Raw genomic sequence first — 22,247 nt, 5'->3', positions numbered from 1 at the left:
ATCAGGCTGTTTCCCAGCAGGTTCCCCTGCAGCCCCAGGGACACCTGGAGGGAGCCCAGAGAAGCAAGGCATGGAGAACTTCAAGGCAGAGGAGGATGCTGTGACCTCACTGGGGGAGAAATCTTCACAGCCCTTGACCCGGTAAGTCTGCGGCTGCAGGGCAATGCCTCTGTGGTTCCTACACGGGTCTGCAACAGCTCGGGCACCCCCAGCCTGTGGGACCGTGTGGGAGCATTTTGCTGCGGAGGAGGCCAGTGTGCTGCAGAGCAGGGCTTCCCTGCTGCAGCGTGGGAGGGCCAGGGCATGTGGGCTGCCTTGTGCCAGGGCCGGCTGCAGGACTGTGAAGGTGGGTGAGCAGCCAGGGGTACCCAGGGCTGTCCTTGCCAGCAGGGTCCCTGCAGCCCAGGGGGCTGTGTGCTGGGGCAGGGGCTCTGCCGCCTGCCAGGGGCAGCTCTCAGCCTGCCGGGGAGCTTCTCATGGTGCTGCACTGTGAAGCTGTGGGTGGAAGGACTGACCCTGGTTAAGACAAGGTCCTGCTGCTGTTGAGTGAGTGCTGCATGGGTGAGAGCTACTCGCAGTTCCAGCTCATGCCCAGGTCATTTCCAAGGGGACTTTTTATGACCACGTTCACGACAGGAGTTTCTTGCTTGGCTCTGTGCTTGCCTGAATCTCTGCTGCCACTCTTCTGTGGCTCAGCTTGGTGGCAATGGAAACTCAGCTGTGCAGGTCAGAGCAGGGGCTGAGATGCTTAAAGCATCAGAGTGAGGTTGACCAGGAAGCTCAGCAAGTGCCCTCCCTCCCCACCAGCCTGCAGATCAAACCAGCATCAGCTTTCCTTTTCCCTCTGCCTTTGGGGGACCTGTTCTTTCAGGCGTGCAGGGCAGAGCTGGGCACACAGGGGCTGAGCTGGGCTCTGTGAGCGCTGGCAGGGAAGAGCCAAGGGGGCAGAGAAAGAGCTGCTGGCAGGGACAGCTGCAGGCAGCAGAGCCCTGGGCAGGGAGGGGGGGAGATGCTGAGGGGAACCCTGATGCAGGGGAGATAGGGGCACCTCCTGGCCATGCCCTGCTGTGCAGGTGCCTTCGCTGAGCAGCACACCTCTGGTCTCCTCTCCCAGCCAGCACAGCCTTCAGGTGGAGGGGTTCAAGCAGTTACTCAACTCCTCTACCAGCAGAGCTGGGCAGCTGAGAAGGATCCTGAGGGACAGAGCAGATTCCCTGACTGCCCTAAGGCACAGACAGTCCCCTTGCTTCTCAGCACTCACTCTGCTCTCCCTGAGCACAGCACAAAACCCTCCTGAACTGACTTTGGCCATGCCCGTTCCTCAGCACGGGCAGAGCCGATGCTGACAGGCCCTTCTGCACTGGGAGCAGTTTGGGCTGAGCCAGCCCAAGGCCAGGACTGGCCCCTGCCCCCAGGGTTCCCATGAAGCCCCTGCTGCAGAGCAGGGCTCACTGCTGGGCAGCCAGCGGGCACAGCCCCTGCTCCTCACAGCACACTCGGCCAGCACTCAGCACAGCTCCAGCCACGGCTCTGAAGGAAGCTCTCCTAGGAACCGGAGAGGGGGTGACATGGGGCGGCGCGGGTGGATCTAGGAGAAAGGGCTTTCACTTTGGTCAGAGAAGTAACCTCTGTCTTCTTGCTATCTTTCCTCCTTGAGCAGGTCCCCATGCCCAGAGGCAGCAGATGTCCAACAGCAGCTCCATCACACAGTTCCTCCTCCTGGCATTGGCAGACACACGGCAGATGCAGCTCTTGCACTTCTGGCTCTTCCTGGGCATCTACCTGACTGCCTTCCTGGCCAATGGCCTCATCATCACCACCATAGTGTGCGACCACCATCTGCACACCCCCATGTACCTCTTCCTCCTCAACCTGTCTCTCCTTGACATGGGCTCCATCTCCACCACTCTCCCCAAAGCCATGGCCAACTCCCTCTGGGACACCAGGGACATCTCCTACTCAGGGTGTGGCGCACAGCTCTTCCTGATTTTCTTTTTCCTTTCATCAGAGTGTTCTCTCCTCACCATCATGGCCTATGACCGCTACGTGGCCATCTGCCAACCCCTGCACTACGGGACCCTGCTGGGCAGCAGAGCTTGTGTCCACATGGCAGCAGCGGCCTGGGGCAGTGGGTTTCTCAATGCTGCGCTGCACACGGCCAATACACTGTCACTGCCGCTCTGCCAAGGCAATGCCCTGGACCAGTTCTTCTGTGAAATCCCCCAGATCCTCAAGCTCTCCTGCTCACACACCTACCTCAGGGAGGTATGGCTTCTTGTGATCAGTTCCTGTTTAGTCTGTGGATGTTTTGTTTCCATCGTGCTGTCCTACGTGCAGATTTTCAGGGCTGTGCTGAGGATCCCTTCTGAGCAGGGACGGCACAAAGCCTTTTCCATGTGCCTCCCTCACCTGGCCGTGGTCTCTCTCTATGTCAGCACTGGCTTATTTGCTTACTTGAAACCCCCCTCCATCTCCTCCCCATTCCTGGACCTGGTGGTGGCAGTTCTGTACTCAGTGGTGCCTCCAGCAGTGAACCCCCTCATCTACAGCATGAGAAATGAGGAGATCAAGGTTGCAATGTGCAAACTGATAGCTGGGTATTATTCTGAAGCAATAGAATTATGAATAGCATTTATAATAACTCATCACTGACCCAGCCTGTCTTCTGATTTTTTTGTAGTTGCTTGTGTTATTTCATTTCTAATAAAGTTGTCGTCCCCATTCTAATTCATTCTGTGATTTTCTTTTCTGAAGTTGCTCTGCTCTCTCTTTGACTAACAAAACCAAAGGGCCATTAAGCAACTTTATTTCGCTTATTATTATTTTATTAGTGGGATTCTTTCTTCCAAGGCCTTTCTGGAGCTGCAGGGACAGTTCCTGTGTGCAGAGACGGAGGGGAAAAGGTTCCTGGCATGGCAGCACTGCCAGGGAACACCAGCCCTTGACTTTCCAATGCTGTCCTCCTTCCACTTAACACACTCTCTTTCTGACCCCTTGCCTTGTTGTAAGGCCTGACTGCTCTTGCAGCTTGGTCACAGCCGTGCTGTGTGGCAGTCCTGTGACCACAGGCAGGGACAGGCAATGGACAACTCTGTGACGGTGCTGGCCTCCGTAAAATGTTACTGATTCATGGAAACCACCTGAATGTAGCACTGGGATGTGCTTCCTTGAACCGAGGTCCCTGTGTCCCTTCGTCACGACGAGGGCCATCTCCGAGAGGTGCCGAGCAGGGCGCTACACCCCGGGGCTGAGGTGCTGCCAGCCTCTGGCAGGGGCAGCAGGAGGCCAGGCAGTCACTGTGCCTGCTGCAGTGCTCTGCCTCCGCTCGTGCCTCTGAACACCGCTGTGTGCATGAGCTGGGGTTCAACCACACCAGCAGTGCATGAGGCCAGCTGAGGTGGGGACACCTCCCAGGGCCTGGCCGTTCCTGTGTGTGACTCCAGGAACAAAGGCCACTGTCCCAGGGAGATTCATCTCACCCGCCTTGGACGGGCTCATTGCAAGTGGCTCTGTCTGATCACGGCACCCTTTTGAGACGGTGCCCTCAAATGTGTCAGAGCAATTAGAGAGGTTCTGGGGTCCTCGCAGAAGGCAGACACCCAACCTTTGATCAGGAAAAGCAAGAAGGACAATTGGGAGAAATACAGGCTCGTCATCCTCACATTAGTGTCTGGGAAAATGATGGGGGAAATACTCCTGCAGCCATCTCCAGCTACTTGTGGGACATTAAAGGGATCGCTGCACCCATACGTATTGAGGAAAGAAGGGGATGGTTTGTACCTGGACCTTTGCAAGGTTTTTGACTTTTTCTCCTGCAGTTTCTTTATAGGTAGATTGGTGACTTCTGGAGTGAAGAAATGGAGGATATTGTGCGTGGGGAGTTGGCTGGGGGCTTGTGGCTATGTCTCGAGCTAGCTCAGCGGCGTCAGGGAGTGAAAACCGACCTTGGGAGAGAGACACAGTTATGCATGTTGGAAGGAAGCCATGGGATCAAGAAGATACGGAGTAGTCTGCAGAGCTTGTGGCCTTGTAGATAAAGGGAATTGCTAAGCTGCTGTGTCTATAATAAAAAGAGAGCTAAGAGTGGAAAATTACTGAGCACAGTTACGGGCTGACATGTCTGTCCCCTGTAAAGGTATAAAAGGCTTGCCTGACTTTAATAAAGTGTCTCCGAGGTGTCTCTGAGGTGTCTTCGAGCGTCTTCATGCCTTCGATCCGCTCCCAGAGTCTGTGCATCATACACCACAGGGGCTCAAGGCCAAATGTCACCAGTGGTCAAGTCCTCCTGGTGGCCACTGACTAGTGGCATCTTTCAGTGCAAGCAGTTGGGCCAACTGTGTTGAATGTCTTTATTGTCTCCCAGTACAAGTTGACAAAGTGGCTTTTCAGACCCTTCTGTGGATGATGCCAAAGTGGGCAGAGCCCTTGAGAGATGCCATCCAGTTCAACCTGCCTTGAGCAGGACAGCTGGACAAGGGGATTTACAGGGGCCTCTTCCAACCTGATATATTCTAGGATTCATTCACTCACTTCCATGGAGAGCTAAATCAGGATGTGATAGCAGGAGGAAGAAGGAAAAACAGGCGCAGAAGCAGAGACAAAACATGGTCCAGTAGAAACAGAGCAGTTCCCCTGAGGAATGTTTCTCCACCCAAACTGTAGGTAGGAAATCTGTGAGATAAATTGGGTGAGAGAAGCTTCCCTTTATCTGCTGGGTGCTGGGCCATGGGGAGGGTGAGGGCTGAGGGAAGCTGGAAGTTGTTGTGCCACTGCTGTCCTTCACTGGGCATTGGATCCCCACCTTCCATGGTCCTCAGGAAGAGCCCTGAGCCCTGTGTGAGGGACAGCGTCGACCTTCCCACAGGCTGCAGGTCATGGCTTGGCCTTTCCGCTTCAAGCAAGCCAAGGCTTTTCTCAGCAGCAGAGTGGCCTGCACAGTGCCTTTGCCCACCTGCAATCACAGCCTCCAAGGATGGGCTCTAACAAGGCCATGGGGAGGCTTTCTCAGCCATGGCCCTCAGTGGGGCCAATTATCGCTTCCAGGGACTCTGGGGTTTGCTTCTGACTTGGTGTTCTTGAGAGGTTTCTTAGCCGCCTCTCACGACCTGAAGTGCACAGCACCACAGACACCCTGGGCTCATGACGAGGCAGAAAGCCCTGACAAGCCATGTCTCTTCCGTCAGGGACATCTGCTCTTCAGGGCTCCTGCACTTCATGAGGTAAGTTTCAGCAGTACAGTTAAAGAGGAAGGCAGGCAATGAGCACTTTGATGAAGAGACAGAAGACTTGTCCAATTGCTCTTGATGCAGAGTGTCCCCCGAGGAGGTGTGGCCAGGTGGGAAAAGCAGTCCCTGGAGCTAAACACTGCGTGGACAGCCTTGCTCCTCACCTCTCCAGCCCCGCTATTTCTCTCCTCAGCCCCATGGCACTTCCTTCACTTGACATCAGACTTCTCCAACCAGCTCTGGAGATGAATACTGCAGGTTCTTTGCAGCAATTACTACCTGCTTCCCTTAGAGACCTGTGTGTAAATAGGAATAGAAAAGGTTGGTTTTCTTTTAATGGGATGGCGAATGGGGGACAACAACAACTCAAATACAATTTAATAAATACAAAAATTCACTTCTCAGCTGTGTTATGGTTAGTTCAAGCAGATCCTCATGAGGTCCATCATCAGTAAGTGAAGAGTTGTCCATAGAGATTATTAGAGAGAGTACTGAAATACAGTTCAAAGTTTACCTTTCTGAAGGACAAAGCAGAAACGAGGTAGGTGAGAAGGACAGGTATGTTCAAAGAGGAAGAGGAGGAAGGCATCTGAAGATTAACTTCTTTAGCCATAGCTGTATGTCAGAAAACCAGATGTCAACTTATCTGAAACTTCTTGAAATCCATACGAGGTGTCGACATTCTGGATCCCATGTGAAATATTTCTATGTTTCTAAGTCTCTTGTGAGTCAGTAGAAAATCTTCTACTTTGATCTACATATATGCGACAACTGGTATTAACAATAGTACAGACTCCGCCTTAAGATGCCAATTTCATACCTAATGTCACTCTGTTTTGCAGAGCTATAGGGTCTGTTTCTGGAAGCTCTCAGAAGTTTCTCTATCTCAGCACTGTCACATTTGCCTGCCTGAAGTTCACCTCTGTCTCCTGCCCCTCCCTTAGTCTGTTTGTGGCAGTGCTATACAAAGTTTTGCCTCCAGTAGTAAACCCCTTTCATATGCAGCATGAAGATCCCGGAACTTAAGGATGCAGCTTGGAAATTACATGACTCTCTTTTCCAGAAGCTGTAGAGTGCCCATGTTCTTCAGCATAAGACTCATAATGTAATTCATTAAAAGCTCAGACTTCATGAGTTTTCATTGTTGTCAATGGTTTCCAGTGATTTTTTTTCCCTTTTCTGCTTTTTTTTCCCTTGTGATAATGCTGGCCCGAAGAAATGTGGACACCCCACTTCTACTTCATTATCTCCCTCACCAGTGTGACCCAGCAACAATGTGAACAAGGAGCTAGAGCCCTTCCTTAACTAAACAAAATAAAGGTACTTGCAGTGACTTCCCCACCTGACACACAAGCAACTACAAGAAAACCACAATTTCTTCCTCCTAAGTTCCCTACCAAGTTAGAGGGGAAAAAAGAGGAGCTAAGACCATCTGTGGAGAAAAGGCAATGGGGCCATCACAGAGTTCGCCCCTCCCGTAATGAAGAATGTTGCTAGTCCCATCTCAAATCTCTTCCTCCAGTGTCTCATGACCTACATGGTGTTTGTCTTTGGGAAAACCCTCATCATCCCATGGGTGGTGACCAACCAGCATCTGCACAAAAAAAGTAGGGGAGGTAGAGGAATCTCAGCACTTTCCAGTTCCTATGGAAGATTTAATGCCTCCAAGAAAAGAGCTGAAGGTTAGAGTTTTGCTCTCCACTTTCTGTCACTATCACACAGAAGCCTCACCTGCTTTTCCTTCCTCTCCTCCCAACAATTGACCAAGGAATGGGAAGTAAGGAAGCAGAAAAGTCCTAGGGCTTGGAGGACCATGCTGTCATTTCATTGGCCACACCATCAGGAATCAAGCTGGGAAGTGAGCCTCATATTCCAAATCAACAAGGTCCATGGACAGGCAAGGCTGTGCCTATGGTTGTGCCTGGAGACCCACACACCTACAGCACAGATCACACCGGGGCTGAATCTCCTGCCTAGCTTCAGTGGCCTCCTGGAGCCATGGGGGTGGAGGCCCCAGGTGAGGCTGGTCAGGGCCAGGAAGGCCTAGGGATGCTCTCAGGGCCCTGCCCCTGCCCCCATGGGAACCCACCTGCAGTGCCCTCAGCAGGCCAAGTTCTCATTCCCTCCTGTCCAAGGGCTGTGCTCTGCTGCTCTCCTTCCCCACACGCCAGGGGATCAGGGAGACCACACCTTCATAGTCACTACAACCAAATCTGGCGCTGGTCTTCACATGCCTGAGCAGCTCTTCCTCTTTGGAGAGTCCCAGGTGCAAATAAGCATCAAAGTGGGTGGCCTGTTTCATCTGGGGAACTTGCCCACAAGCCCCTGGGCCCTTGGCATCCTTGCTTACCTGTGCAGTGAACACCAAGGAGACTGATTCCCCCAGAATAAACCAGACTATCTCAACCATTGTTTCTCCTGCATAGTATCTCACAACCCAAAAATTTTTTAATTGGAAATTAATTTATTTTTGGCAAGGCAACAAATCTTTTGCCATGATGAGGATTGGTTACTGATATCTCTGCTTTATCTTGACCCATGAGCATTGCTACTTTATTTTATCCCTTTGTCCTGTTGAGTCAGGGGAGTGGATGAGCAGCTGGGAGGCTGGCTAGCTGCTGGCCAAGCTTAACCCACCACAGGACCTCACCGGGACTGCTGCACACAGAATGGGCTCCCCTACACAAGAAAGACCCTGATACTTCAAAACAAGTCCTGCAGAGGCTAGAAGGATGGTTGGAACCTGGAGCACATTATGGACAAGGAGAGGCTGAGACAGTTGGGAGTTTTATTTTAGAAAACATTTAGAGTGAAAGACTGGAGCGCTCGGCCCAGGCCAGTTGGTGGGATCTCAGTCCATGGCCTGTTTCAATATTTGTCAAAACAAGGCCATGAGCACCTGATCTGGCTGGAGGTGTCTGACCATGGCCTTGGGTGAGTGACCAACTGTGGCAAGAGCTATGGGACTTGTGTGTAACAAGTGACAGTAGGAAACTGGCTCCCTTTATATTAAAAATAGGCTGATGAAGTTGGGTATCCGTGAGTCATGGAGAACAGAGGTGACCATGCAGCAAAGGTCCCCCATTGTGGCTGGGATATATGACTAGCTATGGAAATGAGCAGTGTTTGGACCTTCATGGGAAAAAAATTCCCCCTGGCAGCTTCCCCATGGTGTCCAGGGCACACGGCACAGAGCAGGCCCCTCAGTCCTGCTCCTTTGGTGCCTTGCTTCCTTCACCATGACCCCTGGGTCTGCCCCAGGACCACCCTGCTGTGTGCCCCCACCCTGCACACTCACACAGCTGAGCTCTACACTGGTGCTTCCCTCTCCCGCGCGCTTCCCAGCCCAGCCCCCCACAGCTCTGCCCACCTCCCCTGCCCTCTCCTCAGCCCGGGCAGACACAGCAGCCCACGCTGGGCTGGCCCCATACAATTGCCCACCCAAAGGCTGCAGAGCTCTGGGCACTCACCCCATGGCCACAGACCCTTGCAAGGGCACAGCATATGCTGGTGGGCAGAGAGGGGACTCGGCCTCCCATTCAGCCCCGGGGATAGCACCAGCCAAGGCATGAGATGACAAAGGCCAATGTCTCCCTCTGTCTGTTGCTCTTCTCTCACAGAGACCTTGATTGCCCATGACTGGCAGCCCCTCTGGGCCAGTCCCTGTCCCCAGCACCAGACTGCTGGCCTGGGGGCCCCCCAGGAACCTCCTGCTGCATCAGTGACACAGCAGCCTGCCCCAGCTGGGGCGTGCAGAGAGACATCTGCTCTTGCCCAAGGATGTGGTCTCAGGCATGGCCCTGAGCAGGCGGGGCTGCTGTGCAGGGCAGCGGTGCCTGAAAGCCCAGGGAGATGGTCCCAGGCACATCCCATTGGTCACCCACCATTTCCATTGGTACTAGGCACCACATGCAAAGGCTCAACACAGGCCTGTTCCCTAACCATTGCCCCATGCCCTCCTCCCCTGAGCCATGGAGAAACCAAGCCCAGCAGCACACTCCTGGCGGCAATACCTTCAGCCTGTTCCTGAGCTCAGTGTTGGAAGAAGGGTGCAACATCCAGAAATGGGCACTTAGAAAAAAAAACCCTCTTTTATTACAGAGATGACACACATGAGTCCAGATGCACTGTCCTCCCAGGCACATGTACAAAGTCCTCCAGGGTACACAGGCTGGGTTCATGCCTTTGAGGAAGTGCAGTGGATGCAGACATTCTAAGAGAAACAGGACTGTCACCGAAAAAAACCGCTGAATACATAGGATGGTTCAGAGATGACCTGAAAATGCTCTGTGAAGAGACACAGGCAGCTTATTGCTGCTGAGAGACACCTGACTGCATCAGCTTCTTCAGTGCATCCTTGAGCTCCTGGTTCCTCATGCTGTAGATCAGGGGGTTCACTGCTGGAGGCACCATCGAGTACCGAGGCCACCACCAGGTCCAGGAATGGGGAGGAGATGGAGGGGGGCTTCAGGTGGGCAAACGTGCCAGTGTTGCCAGTGCTGAGAAAGAGGGAGACCATGGCCAGGTGAGGGAGGCACATGGAAAAGGCTTTGTACCATCCCTGCTCAGAGGGGTTCCTTAGCACAGCCCTGAAAACCTGCACGTAGGACAGCACGATGGAAACAGAACACCCAAACACTAAACAGGCACTAAAATGAAGCAGCCCAATTTCCCTGAAGTAGGTGTGTGAGCAGGAGAGCTTGAGGATCTGGGGGATTTCACAGAAGAACTGGTCCAGGGCATTGCCTTGGCAGAGTGGCAGTGAAAGTGTACTGGCCGTGTGTAGGAGAGAGTTGAAAAACCCACTGCCCCAGGCCACTGCTGCCATGTGGACACAAGCTCTGCTGCCCAGCAGGGTCCTGTAGTGCAGGGGTTGGCAGATGGCCACGTAGCGGTCATAGGCCATGATGGTGAGAACACTCTGATGAAAGGAAAAAGAAAATCAGGAAGAGCTGTGCACCACATCCTAGGTAGGAGATGTCCCTGGTGTCCCAGAGGGAGTTGGCCATGGCTTTGGGGAGAGTGGTGGAGATGGAGCCCACGTCAAGGAGAGACAGGTTGAGGAGGAAGAGGTACATGGGGGTGTGCAGATGGTGGTCGCACACTATGGTGGTGATGATGAGGCCATTGGCCAGGAGGGCAGTCAGGTAGATGCCCAGGAAGAGCCAGAAGTGCAAGAGCTGCATCTGCCGTGTGTCTGCCAATGCCAGGAGGAACTCTGTGATGGAGCTGCTGTTGGACATCTGCTGCCTCTGGACATGGGGTCCTGTCATAGGAGAAAAATACAGTGATAATTAAGGGGTGACTTCTCTGAGCAAAATCAAAGCAATTTCCCATAGACCATCCCCCTGTCACACACAGGCATCCTTCTCTTTTCTGGGAGACCTTCCTTCAGTTATGTGTCTGGAGCCCTGCTTGGAGCTGGCCGTGTGGGCAATGAAGAGCAGGGCATCTGCCCACGGGCTCTTGATCAGCCAACCCCACTCTGCAGCAGTGGATGGGGGCAGGGACCAATGCTGGTGTTCAGCTTTGTCCTGTGAAACCAGTGCCAACGCAGAAGGGCCTGTCAGTGTCTGCAGTGCCAGTGCTAGTGCTAGGAACGGGAATGGTGAAGGCAGTTTAAGGGAATTTTATTTTTTTCAGAGCTCCCCCCCTCATCTCCCCTGCAGAGTATTCTTGGATGTCAGAAACCCCGAGCATTTCTGCTTCCCTCAGGTGGAACAGGGCGAGGTCTGCGAGTCAAGAGGATTGCCTGTGTGAGTGCACAGCGAGGGGAGGTGGTCTGTCCATCTGGTTCCCAGTTTCTCTGGTCTGGCACCTTCCTGAGGTGGAGGGTGACCACACTCAAATGTTACCCTGAAAAACCAGCAGGCACTGCTGAAAGCAGACTGACCAATAAAGATTTGAGTCTTTCATAAGATCTGAGACTCCACTTGTAGCCAAGGACACACATGGCTCATGTCACCCAACCAACAGCATTTTCTCCGTCACAGCATCTTTGTGCTTCTCTGCACTGTCAGATAAATTCAAGGTGCTTGCGATATGTTTGCATCTTGGAGGGCAACTCACAGCATTGAAGCACACCCCAAGGCATAGTCAAGTGTCCTCATATCAGCATCTCAGTAAGACAGAACCAGCACATTACCCAGCCCCACAGAGGGAATTGCCCACAGCACCACAAGTGAGAGGAAAGCTGGGACACTTGTTCCCATGGACACACCAGCAGGAGAGGACCCACAAGATCAGCGTGTGAGTCTGCAGCTGAAGCACCCATCCCAGAAAGCCTGACAGCAAGAGCAATGGAACAGTTAAGAAATAATGGAGACAAGTGGAGAAACAAGGCAAAATACAGGGAGGGTGCAGCTGAGAGAGGCCAGGGAGAGCGTGCCGGGCACTGAGGGCAGCATTGCCCTTGCCCAGATCTGCTTGCCGCCTCCCACACACCAACACTGCCGGGCAGCTGCTCTCACCCCCTGTGCTCTGCAGAGGGACCGGGGCACGTGGCTCAAGAGCTGCCCCGAGCTCTGCTGGAGCTCTGGCTGCAGAGGTGGTGGCTCACGCGCCTCGGGACCTCCAGCCCTGAGGGCAGAGGCTTTGCTGTGGGGGAGAGCAGGCCAGGGGACTGGCTCAGAAAAAGGGGTCTGCACTGCAGATCATAAAGATTTTTCCGTTTCTTCCTCCCACAACAATTCTGTGTGAAGTTTTCTATCAGTCCTTCTCATATCCTGGCTGCCAGGAGATTTTCCTCGTGGGATGTGTGTCTCTGTGCCAGGTCTTTCCCTGTCAGTGCTCACAGATCCCATTCCAACCTCTGTGCACTGGCCCTACACAAACCTGCCTGTCTGCAGGGCACTGGCTCAGTGCAGGGTCCTGTCCACAGGGGGAAGAGGGCAGGTCAGGGCCACCCTGATGTGTCCAGCAAAGGTGCTACGGCTGCTGCTGTTCATAGGCAGAGGAGTGGCTGAAGGGACTTCAGGAGTTTCCTGTCAGACCTACTGATCACTCACAGTTACATGTAGGAGTCTTGGTGACTTCTTCAAAGTTGAGATCTCCTTTTCCATCTCTCCCTTGCCACTCCTTCCCTCAAGAGCAGGAAACTGAAGACACAGACTGAGAAAAGCCCTTTTTTATGGTAGTAATCTCTGCACTGACCTTCCTTATGAAAAGCCACGCCCAGACATGTCCTCAGGGTAACCTACACCTGTGAACAGCACTGACACATGCAGCACCCACTCAACAGCAGAAGGATCCTTCCCTACCGGGGCTCACTCCATACACTGTTAGGAGCTCCCCGGCAGGCTGAGAGCTGCCCCTGGCAGGCGGCAGAGCCCCTGCCCCAGCACACAGCCCCCTGGGCTGCAGGGACCCTGCTGGCAAGGACAGCCCTGGGCACCCCTGGCTGCTCACCCACCTTCACAGTCCTGCAGCCGGCCCTGGCACAAGGCAGCCCACATGCCCTGGCCCTCCCACGCTGCAGCAGGGAAGCCCTGCTCTGCAGCACACTGGCCTCCTCCGCAGCAAAATGCTCCCACACGGTCCCACAGGCTGGGGGTGCCCGAGCTGTTGCAGACCCGTGTAGGAACCGCAGAGGCATTGCCCTGCAGCCGCAGACTTACCGGATCAAGGGCTGTGAAGATTTCTCCCCCAGTGAGGTCACAGCATCCTCCTCTGCCTTGAAGTTCTCCATGCCTTGCTTCTCTGGGCTCCCTCCAGGTGTCCCTGGCGCTGCAGGGAACCTGCTGGGAAACAGGATGAGGCAATCACTGATGTTTGGTCTCTCACCTTTCTAGTGAGACTTCTATCCAGCAGTGGCATTTTTCCTATTAGAAAAAGATTTGAGCATGAGAATCATCACCTTTTAACCCATCATTAGGCAGGACACAATGAAGTTTATAGCATAGTACCTAGATTTTGTCCAGGCTGACAGGTGGGATGTCTTCAGTTACCCAAGTTAAAGCAATTCATTCTGGGTTTGTACTCTCAGGGCTACAAAGACTCAGCTCTCCTTTGCCCATGCCATGTCTCTGCTCTGAAGCAAAGCCTTTGCACCCACGGGCTCTGGGACACTTGGTACCAGGTTGCCTTATGGTAGAGCTGGCCTGGTGCCACAGCTGGGGGGCTTCAGCCCAAATGTGCAACAGTGCCCTCAGTCAGGGGCCCACGCAGAGGCAACTGGAGCCTGTCCTGTTGCAGACAGAGCTGTGACACTGGGGGAACAAAGTGCCAAGGCAGGTGGCAGAGCTCAGCACAGCTGCTCTGCAAGGACAGCAGCCTCCAACAGTCCAGTCATCCACAATGGATTTTAGACCCGTGAGGCAATTCCAGGGAATGCTAAGGCGCATTCCCTCCTCCAGGAACAGTTACAGAAGAAACAGGGATAATGTGTGGTTGCTTCTGAATTGAGTAAGGGCAGGTGTGGGCACAGCTGAGGTTGTCTCTGTCGTCTTCTTCTCTGCCTTCCCCGGCAAGTTCTCCCAGGCCTCTGTGGCTGCAGGCAGGACTCTGGAGAAGAACACCTGACCATGCTGGGGGTCGGGCCGGGGTGGGGGTGGGGGTGGGGGCTGGGCAGGGGGGGCTGCCGCACTGCCCATGTGCCCAGCACCGCTGCCCACCTGCTCCCGGTGCCTGGTGCCCGCAGCCTTGGCAGCGAGGGCGCCCCGCGGGGGGGACAGTGCACTTGGGTGCTCTCAGCTCCGCTTGCACCTGCCTGCCTGCTGCCCGCATGCTGGAGGGATGGCCTGCTTTCTTTTAACCTTTTTTTATTATAAACACCAACTTTGGGGGGTTGTTTTATTTTTTTTAAAGACTGTGACCAGACATCACCAGACCCACAGAGTTTTCTTAAGCTGCTGGAAATAACTCGTGCCCAGGATTTACAGCCCAGTTTCCACCCACCCCGGCCCCTGCAGACTCCAGCAGGCATGCACCGCCTAACAGGTTTGCAGATTTTTAATCATTTTTTCTGCTCATAGCTGTGCAACGACCGTAGCTTTGGGTTTAGTCGAAAACAGCCTCTGCCCGAGTTCTCCCCATTATGAAGGCTCCTCGATACCTTTCATGGGACCTTTAGGCGGACCATGGAACATTATATTTTATTTTATGGGGCCTTCAGTCAGGATCTTCTTGTGTGCATGGAAGCAGTCATACCGGAACGCGGGCGCGTGCAGAAAAAGTGTGAGAGAAGCCAGAGATGCTGTAACTTTTTGCTTGCTACCTCTTTGGTGTGGTATCTAAACTTCCAAAGTCTTTTGGAGCCTTTTAATTTCCTGGGAACTTGGAACTCTGAAGAGAAGCTCCATGCTTTATTAGTTGTTCTCGAGAACTGCACCCGAAGCAAGACTCGGAACGTGGATTACCTGGAGAAAAGTAAAGCTGATCTCCAGACTTGAATGAAGCACTTCTGGCATGAGCAGGGTGGAAGGGATCAACTCTATTTGGAGGAAAACAGTACCAAAGCTTTATTAACTTTCTTTTCAACATAAATTCAAGCAATACCTCCAGCATAACTTCTGAGAAGGCCGCTGGTAACTGCAGGTAACATTCAGGGTGAAGAGCTTGAGCTTATGTGGTGGGAAGTGCTGGTGAGAAGGTGAGGTGTCTCTCAAGGCTATTTGAGATGGATGTTTTGAACCTGTGGATCTCCCTAACCCTTGGGCATGAGGACACCGTGTCCATGGGGAGAACTCCCTGTGCCTCATCTCTGCGGGACTGACATGTTCCTAACGTGCCCCAGTGTTCCTGTAGAGCTGAACTGATTTCTTGCTTGCAACCTGTTCCGCTGATCTTTCTGGATTTATCTGCTGGAGGAGGGACTCATACTTCAGGATATTTTTTTTTGTTGTTGTTGTTTAAAATATGCCTTTGAGCGCCCAGCAGCCTTTGAGCATGTGGCACCAAGGAAGAGAAACTGTGATGGCGAGGACTGGAGAAGTTGTGCGGTAAGCAGTGCTGGCAGTGACTGAGGCGCTCTGTCCCTGCTCTCCTGCCTCCCTGCCGCTGGGACCGCATGCTCGGCAAGCCAACGAGCTTCACCGATGGCCGGAGCCTGCCGCAGGGTGAGGACGTGTTCCTGAGCAGTATGTGTGGCGCAGGAGCCTGCTGCTGCAGCTGGTAGCATGAGTGCTGGCCCCCAGTTGCAGCTGGCTGTCCTCTGGCCCTGGCTGCTCATGGCGACGCTGCAGGCAGCACTGGGCCATACAGGGCTGGTGCTGGCGGTCGAGTTGGAGAGGTCGGCAGCGCAGAAAGCCATCATCAGGGTGATCCCCCTCAAAGTGGAGCCGATCGTCCTGGAAGGGGAGTTTGCAAACGTTGCGGAGGTGACTCCAGCCAAAGGAAAGCTGCTCCAGGGAAGAGCAGCTGCGTGTTACCCAGCTCCACCTGCCTTGCCTTCCCGCTCCTCTCCCTTCTTTGCCCTCCTTGCTGCTTCAGCTCCCAGCACAATGCGTTTGGTTTCATTTCCCGGCTGCAGATTTATAGCCATGTGAGCTGTCCACCTGTGCCTGCCCCCCAGCCCTGCAGGCTGCGGTGAGGGAGAGGGGATGGTGCACATGCTTGGCTCTTCATTTGGTCGCAATCTGTAGCTGTGTTGTGTTAATGTTGAATTTTGGATGTGGTCGGTCGATTCCATGAAGATTATTGCGTATCTTAATTGATGTTATAAAGCTGAATGTGTAGAGTCATCTTGGGACGCTAAACATCTGACAGAAACCATGATTTATTTTTTTTTGGTGAAATCTGTAAGGTTTTACACACACTGATGTGGGTTACTGGGCTTCTGTTACAGCTGAAATACACATCCAGACTTCCCTCACCAGAATGACTGACCCTGCTAGTTCTCACCTTGTGTGTTGCCTGTACCTGGAAGTTGTGTTTTACCTATACAGTGGTGCCTGTGGTGTCACCACCATGTATTTTTGTAAGTGAAATTAATGCTGGTTTCTGACCTTTACTAAGGACCTTTACTCGCTATAGACCCTTGTAAAAAGTCCCCTCCAGCTTTCCTGTTAGCCCCTTCAGGTACTGCGAGCTGCTCTAAGGTCTCCCTGGAGCCATCTCTTCTCCAGGCTAAACAATCCCAACTCCCTGAGCCTGTCTGCACAGTAGAGGGGCTCCAGCCCTCTGAGCATCTCCGTGGCCTCCTCTGGACTTGCTCCAACAGCTTCATGTCTTTCCTATGTTGAGGGCCTCAGAGAAGACACAGCACTACACAGGGAGGGTCTCACCAGAGCAGCACAGAGGGGGAGAATCCCCTCCCTCGCCCTGCTGGGGATGTAGCCCAGGGCACAGTTGGCTTTCTGGGCTACAAGCACACATTGCTGGGCCAAGTTGAGCTTCTCGTCCATGAACACCCCACAGTCCTTCTCCTCAGGGCTGCTCTCCATCCATTCTCTGCCGAGCCTGTGCTTGTGCTTGGTATTGCCCCAGCCCACATGCAGAACCTTGCACTTGGTGCTTCTTTCCTACTTTCTGCTAGATCTAAAGATATGGGTGACTTTCCTCCTAAGGGACATGCAGCAAGAGCACTATGTCAAATCAAGGTTCTCTTTCTTTGAGTTTCAAAATTTTTTCACAGATTGGTACTTGCATAACTGCTGCTTAGAAAAGAAATCTTTGCCCAAAGGAGCCTGCTGCGTTGCCCAGCTCTCAACTAGGTGTTCAGGCCTGGACATAACTTTTAATACCTAAGTGCAAATCACTTCTGTTTTGATGGAGTTCTGAGAGTTTTGACACCATTTAGGTAACAGAATGAAATGTTTGCATGTGGCTGAGCTTTGTTGATTCAATAGCTGGTAAATATTCCCTGGTCAGCCTTCCAAAAATAATCTATACAGGGGGATGCAGGAGACTAGGCAGCAAATAAAGCAGGGCTTTGCCGGGTAGGGGGGTGGTTTCTCATTAAATATGTCTTCAGGGAGACTGACATGTTTGAAGCAAATGGGAAGCTAGTGGAATACGTGCACACAGCCAGTGTGCATGTTGTAAAATACATGTTATGATTTCTAGCCTTAGACTCTGTGTTAGCAATTACTATATCCAAATACAAAAAAAATTTGAAAGTATCAGAGCTGCACAACAAAGGACAACCCTGGGAAGCACAAAAGCCAGGAAACAAAACCAGTGCATTTACAGATACCTTGACTGTACACCTTCATGTTATATGGTTAGCTGTTAGATACTGGCAAAACAGTGTATTACTTCTAGAAGAACTAAATTCTGCAGCAGAGTAATAATGAGTGCTGCTTATCGTATGGAGCCTTTCCCTCTTTGTCGACAAGTCAGCTAAGGAGTTAATTGTATTTGTGATTACTTTTACTAAAAATGGTCTGGCACTGGAGACTGTCCCAGTGTGCCTTCCCACCCGAGGGCAAAGCTGTGTCTTTTTGCTACTCTAACGTTGTTCCTTGCTTTATAATGTCGTTGTAATGGTACCCAGTAACTTACAAGCTGAGCTGCAACCCTTTGCAGCCTGGGATCAGATTAGAAGATGCCAAAAAGTGATGTTACAAGGTGGGAAAAGTGCTTGCTCATGTGTATCTCTCACTTTCATGCACTCTTTAGCCTTTTCCCTCAAGATTGAAGTATTTTGGCCAGGAGGCTCCGTGAGGGCCATGGCTCCAGGAGCAGCACTACCAGCTCCTCCTCCAGGGTGCCGTGAGCACAATGCAACGCAACTCATACCACGCTGGAAAGAACAGACTTGAAATACAATACATCATACCACATATTACAGACAGCCCAGCAGAAAACACAAGATGCACCATAGGATACAAAATACAACCCTACACACACCATACACACTAGGCAGTAAATACAAGATACAACTCAGGAGACCCTCAGTACAAGAAACACTAAACCATGCTAAACCAAAACAACACATACAGCACAAAATACAGTGCAGTTGACAATGTTATACGTACCTAAGAATACCACACGTTCCATGGAATACACCACACAAAATCTATGGTACAATATGTGAAAGTACGTTGGAATATAGAATACAAGACATACTCCTGAGATTTCAAAATAAAATACTAAATACAGAATAGAATACAAAATACTACATGGTGCATAACACAAACAAGACGTAAGTAAGTCTTTGGAATAGAACACATTAACATACAGTAAATGCCATACAACCAAGAGAAAACATACAATGGAATAAAAACCACCCCACAATATAAAGTACAACTCACGGAATACTGAAAAAGTATAACATAAAAAATCCAACAGAAAACACAATCCTTTCCATTTAATGAATACAATACAGTACATACTGTACAAGAACTACACTTCAATACATGTAAGACATCCACTACAATACACAATGTAAATGTAATAGAGAATACAATACATACAAAATGCAATACTTTACAATATGATACCATAGATACCAGACTTAGAATATATACCACACAATACATTCCAAATTTTACCACACTTGCTTAAAGAAACATCTATACCATACATTACAATGCATATCAAGCAATACATACCAGACCGTTCCCCAAGCACCATCGCCTAAATACCACAGCATACCACAAATACCCTGTATTAGTATACCATGCCATACTATACTGTAAAAAATATACTTTCCCATACTAAAAAACCCAGTATACATACCATACTGCAAATACAGGAAATGCAATACAAAATGCAATACCACATTTAACATAAAACAACGCAGACAACACAATACCATATCCAATGCCAAAACACACCCCATACCACAGCCAATGCTTCTTGGGCGGCACAGTGGAGGGCTGCAAGGAGACCTGGGCGGTATGATGAACAGCTCTGAGAAGGAGCCAAAATATAGGGCTCCTCAGGCATGGGGCAACAAAGGGCTCCTCCACAGGAGTGTGATGAAGATCTCCTCTGGGGTGGCACAAGGAAGGACTCCTCCCATGCAAAGAAACAAAGGGCTCCTCAAGGGTGCTGTGATGAAGGGCTCCTCTGATGCACCACAATGAATGGCTCCTCCGGGGGGGGGGGGGGGGGGGGGCGGGGTGTGTGCAAGAACCAGCTCCTCCACTACCAAGCGACAAAGGACTCCTCCACCGCACTGGTACAAAGGGCCTCTCCAGGGTGGCATGAGGAGGGGCTCCACTGAGCTATAGAACCCCACTTCCCTCTGCCACTCCTCACACAACTTGCAATACACACCCCACAATACAATACAAAATAAGATACACATGAGACATTCCATACCATACCCAATATACAAAACATACAGTCCAATTCCTAGAATATAATACTGTACAACCTATAAACTACAATAAAACCAACTGATTACATACATAAATACCATACAATACAGAAAATACACACTACAACACAAGTAACAGCACACAAGATGGCACAAACTGAAGTACAGTACAATACATACAAGACAATGCAAGAGCCCAACATAAAATACAGTACATACAAAACATACCACTCCACGCAGGAAATCACACAGCACCACACATACCACACTATACAAACCACAACACAATACACATCATCCTAAAAAATACATCACAACACATAGAATACAACACTACACAACAGGAGACGGGAAATACTAATCAAATACCATACAGACAAGGCATTATAAACCATCCAACAAAAAATACAGGGCACACCCCAGAATACAAGACAATACTACACATACCGTACACACAAAGGTACATGATAAACAAGACAAAATACAATCTATGCAATACCAAACTGTACAACAGAAAACGCATGCAACACAAAATACAGCCCAATACAAAATACAACACATACCATGCAATAAAATACAGACCACAAAATACAATACTTATATGTTACAGTGTGTGTACTACTATGCCACACAACACAGCGCATAGAATTCTACATAACACAGGCAATACACAATACAATACACAATCCAAAACAACCTGTAGTCCAATATGGTACATACCCTGTGAGACAGGCCATACAGTATCTACTACACTGTACATACCATGCAACACAATACAAGAAAACACAGAATGGAAAATGCAGTATACAATAAAACACAAAATACAATAGAACACACAAGAGAATACAGTACAGCTAATAACAAAAGAATAACAAAATGCCCACCCAATACATACAATAAAAATACAACACATACAGTAGAAGTACTATACAACACAATGGAACAACAATACACTAACAGAAAAAATATCATAAAAAGAGTACATACAATCCAATGTGATGCTACACATACAATACATATAGATACACACAATACAGTACATAAAAACAATACATGGAATACATACAGTAAAATACAAAATAAATACCATACCATAGAATAGAAAATATAACACCTACAATAGAAAACACTATACCATACCATATAAGGGATACCATACATGCAAGACATATATTCCATACAATATATGCCAAACACTACTATACAATACGATGCATACCATGCAGTACATACCATATAACAGTCCCTAAACACCATACCCTAAACACTGTACAATATCATAACCTACCATACACACAATACCATACCACACATAGTATGCCATAGAAAATACACCTTACCATCCAAACCAAAACACCATACATACACTAAAAGCAATACAAAATGCAACATAATGCTCAATGTAGTTATGCATAGAACACAGTACCATAGCTAGTTCCATACCATATCCCGTACCACACCAAATCCCTCTGGCACAGTACGCTGAAGGGCTCCAAGACTGCCAAGAAACTCAATGGAACTGTCAAAAAACACCAGCTGGGGAATCACCCCAAAGAAACTAGGAAGAGAATGGCTCCTCCCGGGGCCATGCAGCAATGCCCTCCACCAGAATTGTGTGGTGATGCACTCTAATAAAAGCTTGATGATGAAGCACTGCTAAACAGATACACAGTGGAGCTCCCCAAAAAATCCAGGTGGTGAACTCCCCAGGAAAGCCAGGCAGTGGAGGAACCCAACAAAGCCACTCTGTGAAGGACTAGCTGGGCATTCAAGCATCCTCCAGGGCCTAATGCTGATGCACTCCTTACATCCTTCAAAACCCTTGTGAGCAGTTCTAGAAAACAGTACTGAAATAGCTATTCTTATCCTCAGTCAGAAATACCCAGCCAACAACCGTACAGAGATAATGCCTAGCACGCTGCAGGAAAGTTCTTGAATGCATCCACATTCATCACCTTCTAGGCCTTCCTGGGAAATTCCTCATTTCTCACTGGTTTTACTGTGCTAAAGAACTGTACTACACCATTCCCAGAATGGAAATGCTGCCTGTGTTTAGCCAGGCTACACCCCACAGGGACACAAAATGCTCCATCTCTTCCTGGACCACTGCTGTTGCACAGGGATCAGTGAACTTTATGGGCAACAGAGTCGAGGAGAAGCTATCCTCTTCAGTCTTTATATTAAATATGTACTACCTCTAAAGGGAACACAGACATTTTCAAGGCCAAGGGAGGAAGGGCTTGTCCCTGCATGGCATTTAACAGTCTGTTCCAGAAGAAAAATAAAGTAGCAACATTCATTTCCAGGCTGCCAAACACCACAATCCAGCATATCCTGTAAATGCAGACTTAAAGGGAAAGCAGTGAGCAAGCCAGCGCACTTTAGATGAGGTTCCTGCAAGACCTTTATGCATACGAGGGCAGGGGGGTCTCCCTGGAAGCAAGTCACCTACTCCACCTGCCAGCAGCAGGGATGGAAGAGCAACAAGCACTCACACCGTAAGCAAAGACATCTTTCTGACACTGCTTGGAAAAGACCACTCCACACCTCCTACTCAACACACACAGAGCACCACAAAGCTGGGCAGCGCTAGAATTCAGCCTGCTCAGGCAGCTCCTGCTTGCCTCAGGGGTGATCCACATACCCTTCCCCCAACAGCCAGCACTGGAAGACTGGAGCTCCCCGAGCACAAAACCCCTGTATCGTTTCTGCACACCCCCCCAGGGTGTAGCTCAGGGCATGGGCCAGGCTTCATTTATTCCACATGAAGAACTGCCTGAAGAACAGGTTCTGAATGGGCTGGCACCCATGAACCA

The 22,247-nt window shown here is 50.6% G+C and overlaps 1 protein-coding gene and 1 pseudogene across 1 annotated transcript; one reads left to right on the top strand and one right to left on the bottom strand.

Moving 5' to 3' along the window:
• Positions 1–1,683: 1,683 nt before the first annotated feature.
• Positions 1,684–2,625, top strand: LOC119148274 (olfactory receptor 14A16-like). The gene has a single exon (XM_037388243.1). The coding sequence runs from the start codon at positions 1,684–1,686 to the stop codon at positions 2,623–2,625; it is 942 nt and encodes a 313-aa protein (XP_037244140.1).
• Positions 2,626–9,426: 6,801 nt separating this feature from the next.
• Positions 9,427–10,468, bottom strand: LOC119148679 (annotated as a pseudogene).
• Between the last annotated feature and the right edge of the window lie 11,779 nt (positions 10,469–22,247).

Source organism: Falco rusticolus, chromosome 5 (assembly GCF_015220075.1).
Source record: "Falco rusticolus isolate bFalRus1 chromosome 5, bFalRus1.pri, whole genome shotgun sequence".
In the NCBI taxonomy this organism is placed as follows: domain Eukaryota; kingdom Metazoa; phylum Chordata; class Aves; order Falconiformes; family Falconidae; genus Falco; species Falco rusticolus.
This window is presented reverse-complemented; position numbering and strand designations above follow the sequence as displayed.

Coding starts and splice junctions, on each gene's coding strand:
- LOC119148274 (XM_037388243.1), top strand. CDS start 1,684: ATGTCCAACAGCAGCTCCATCACACAGTTCCTCCTCCTGGCATTGGCA.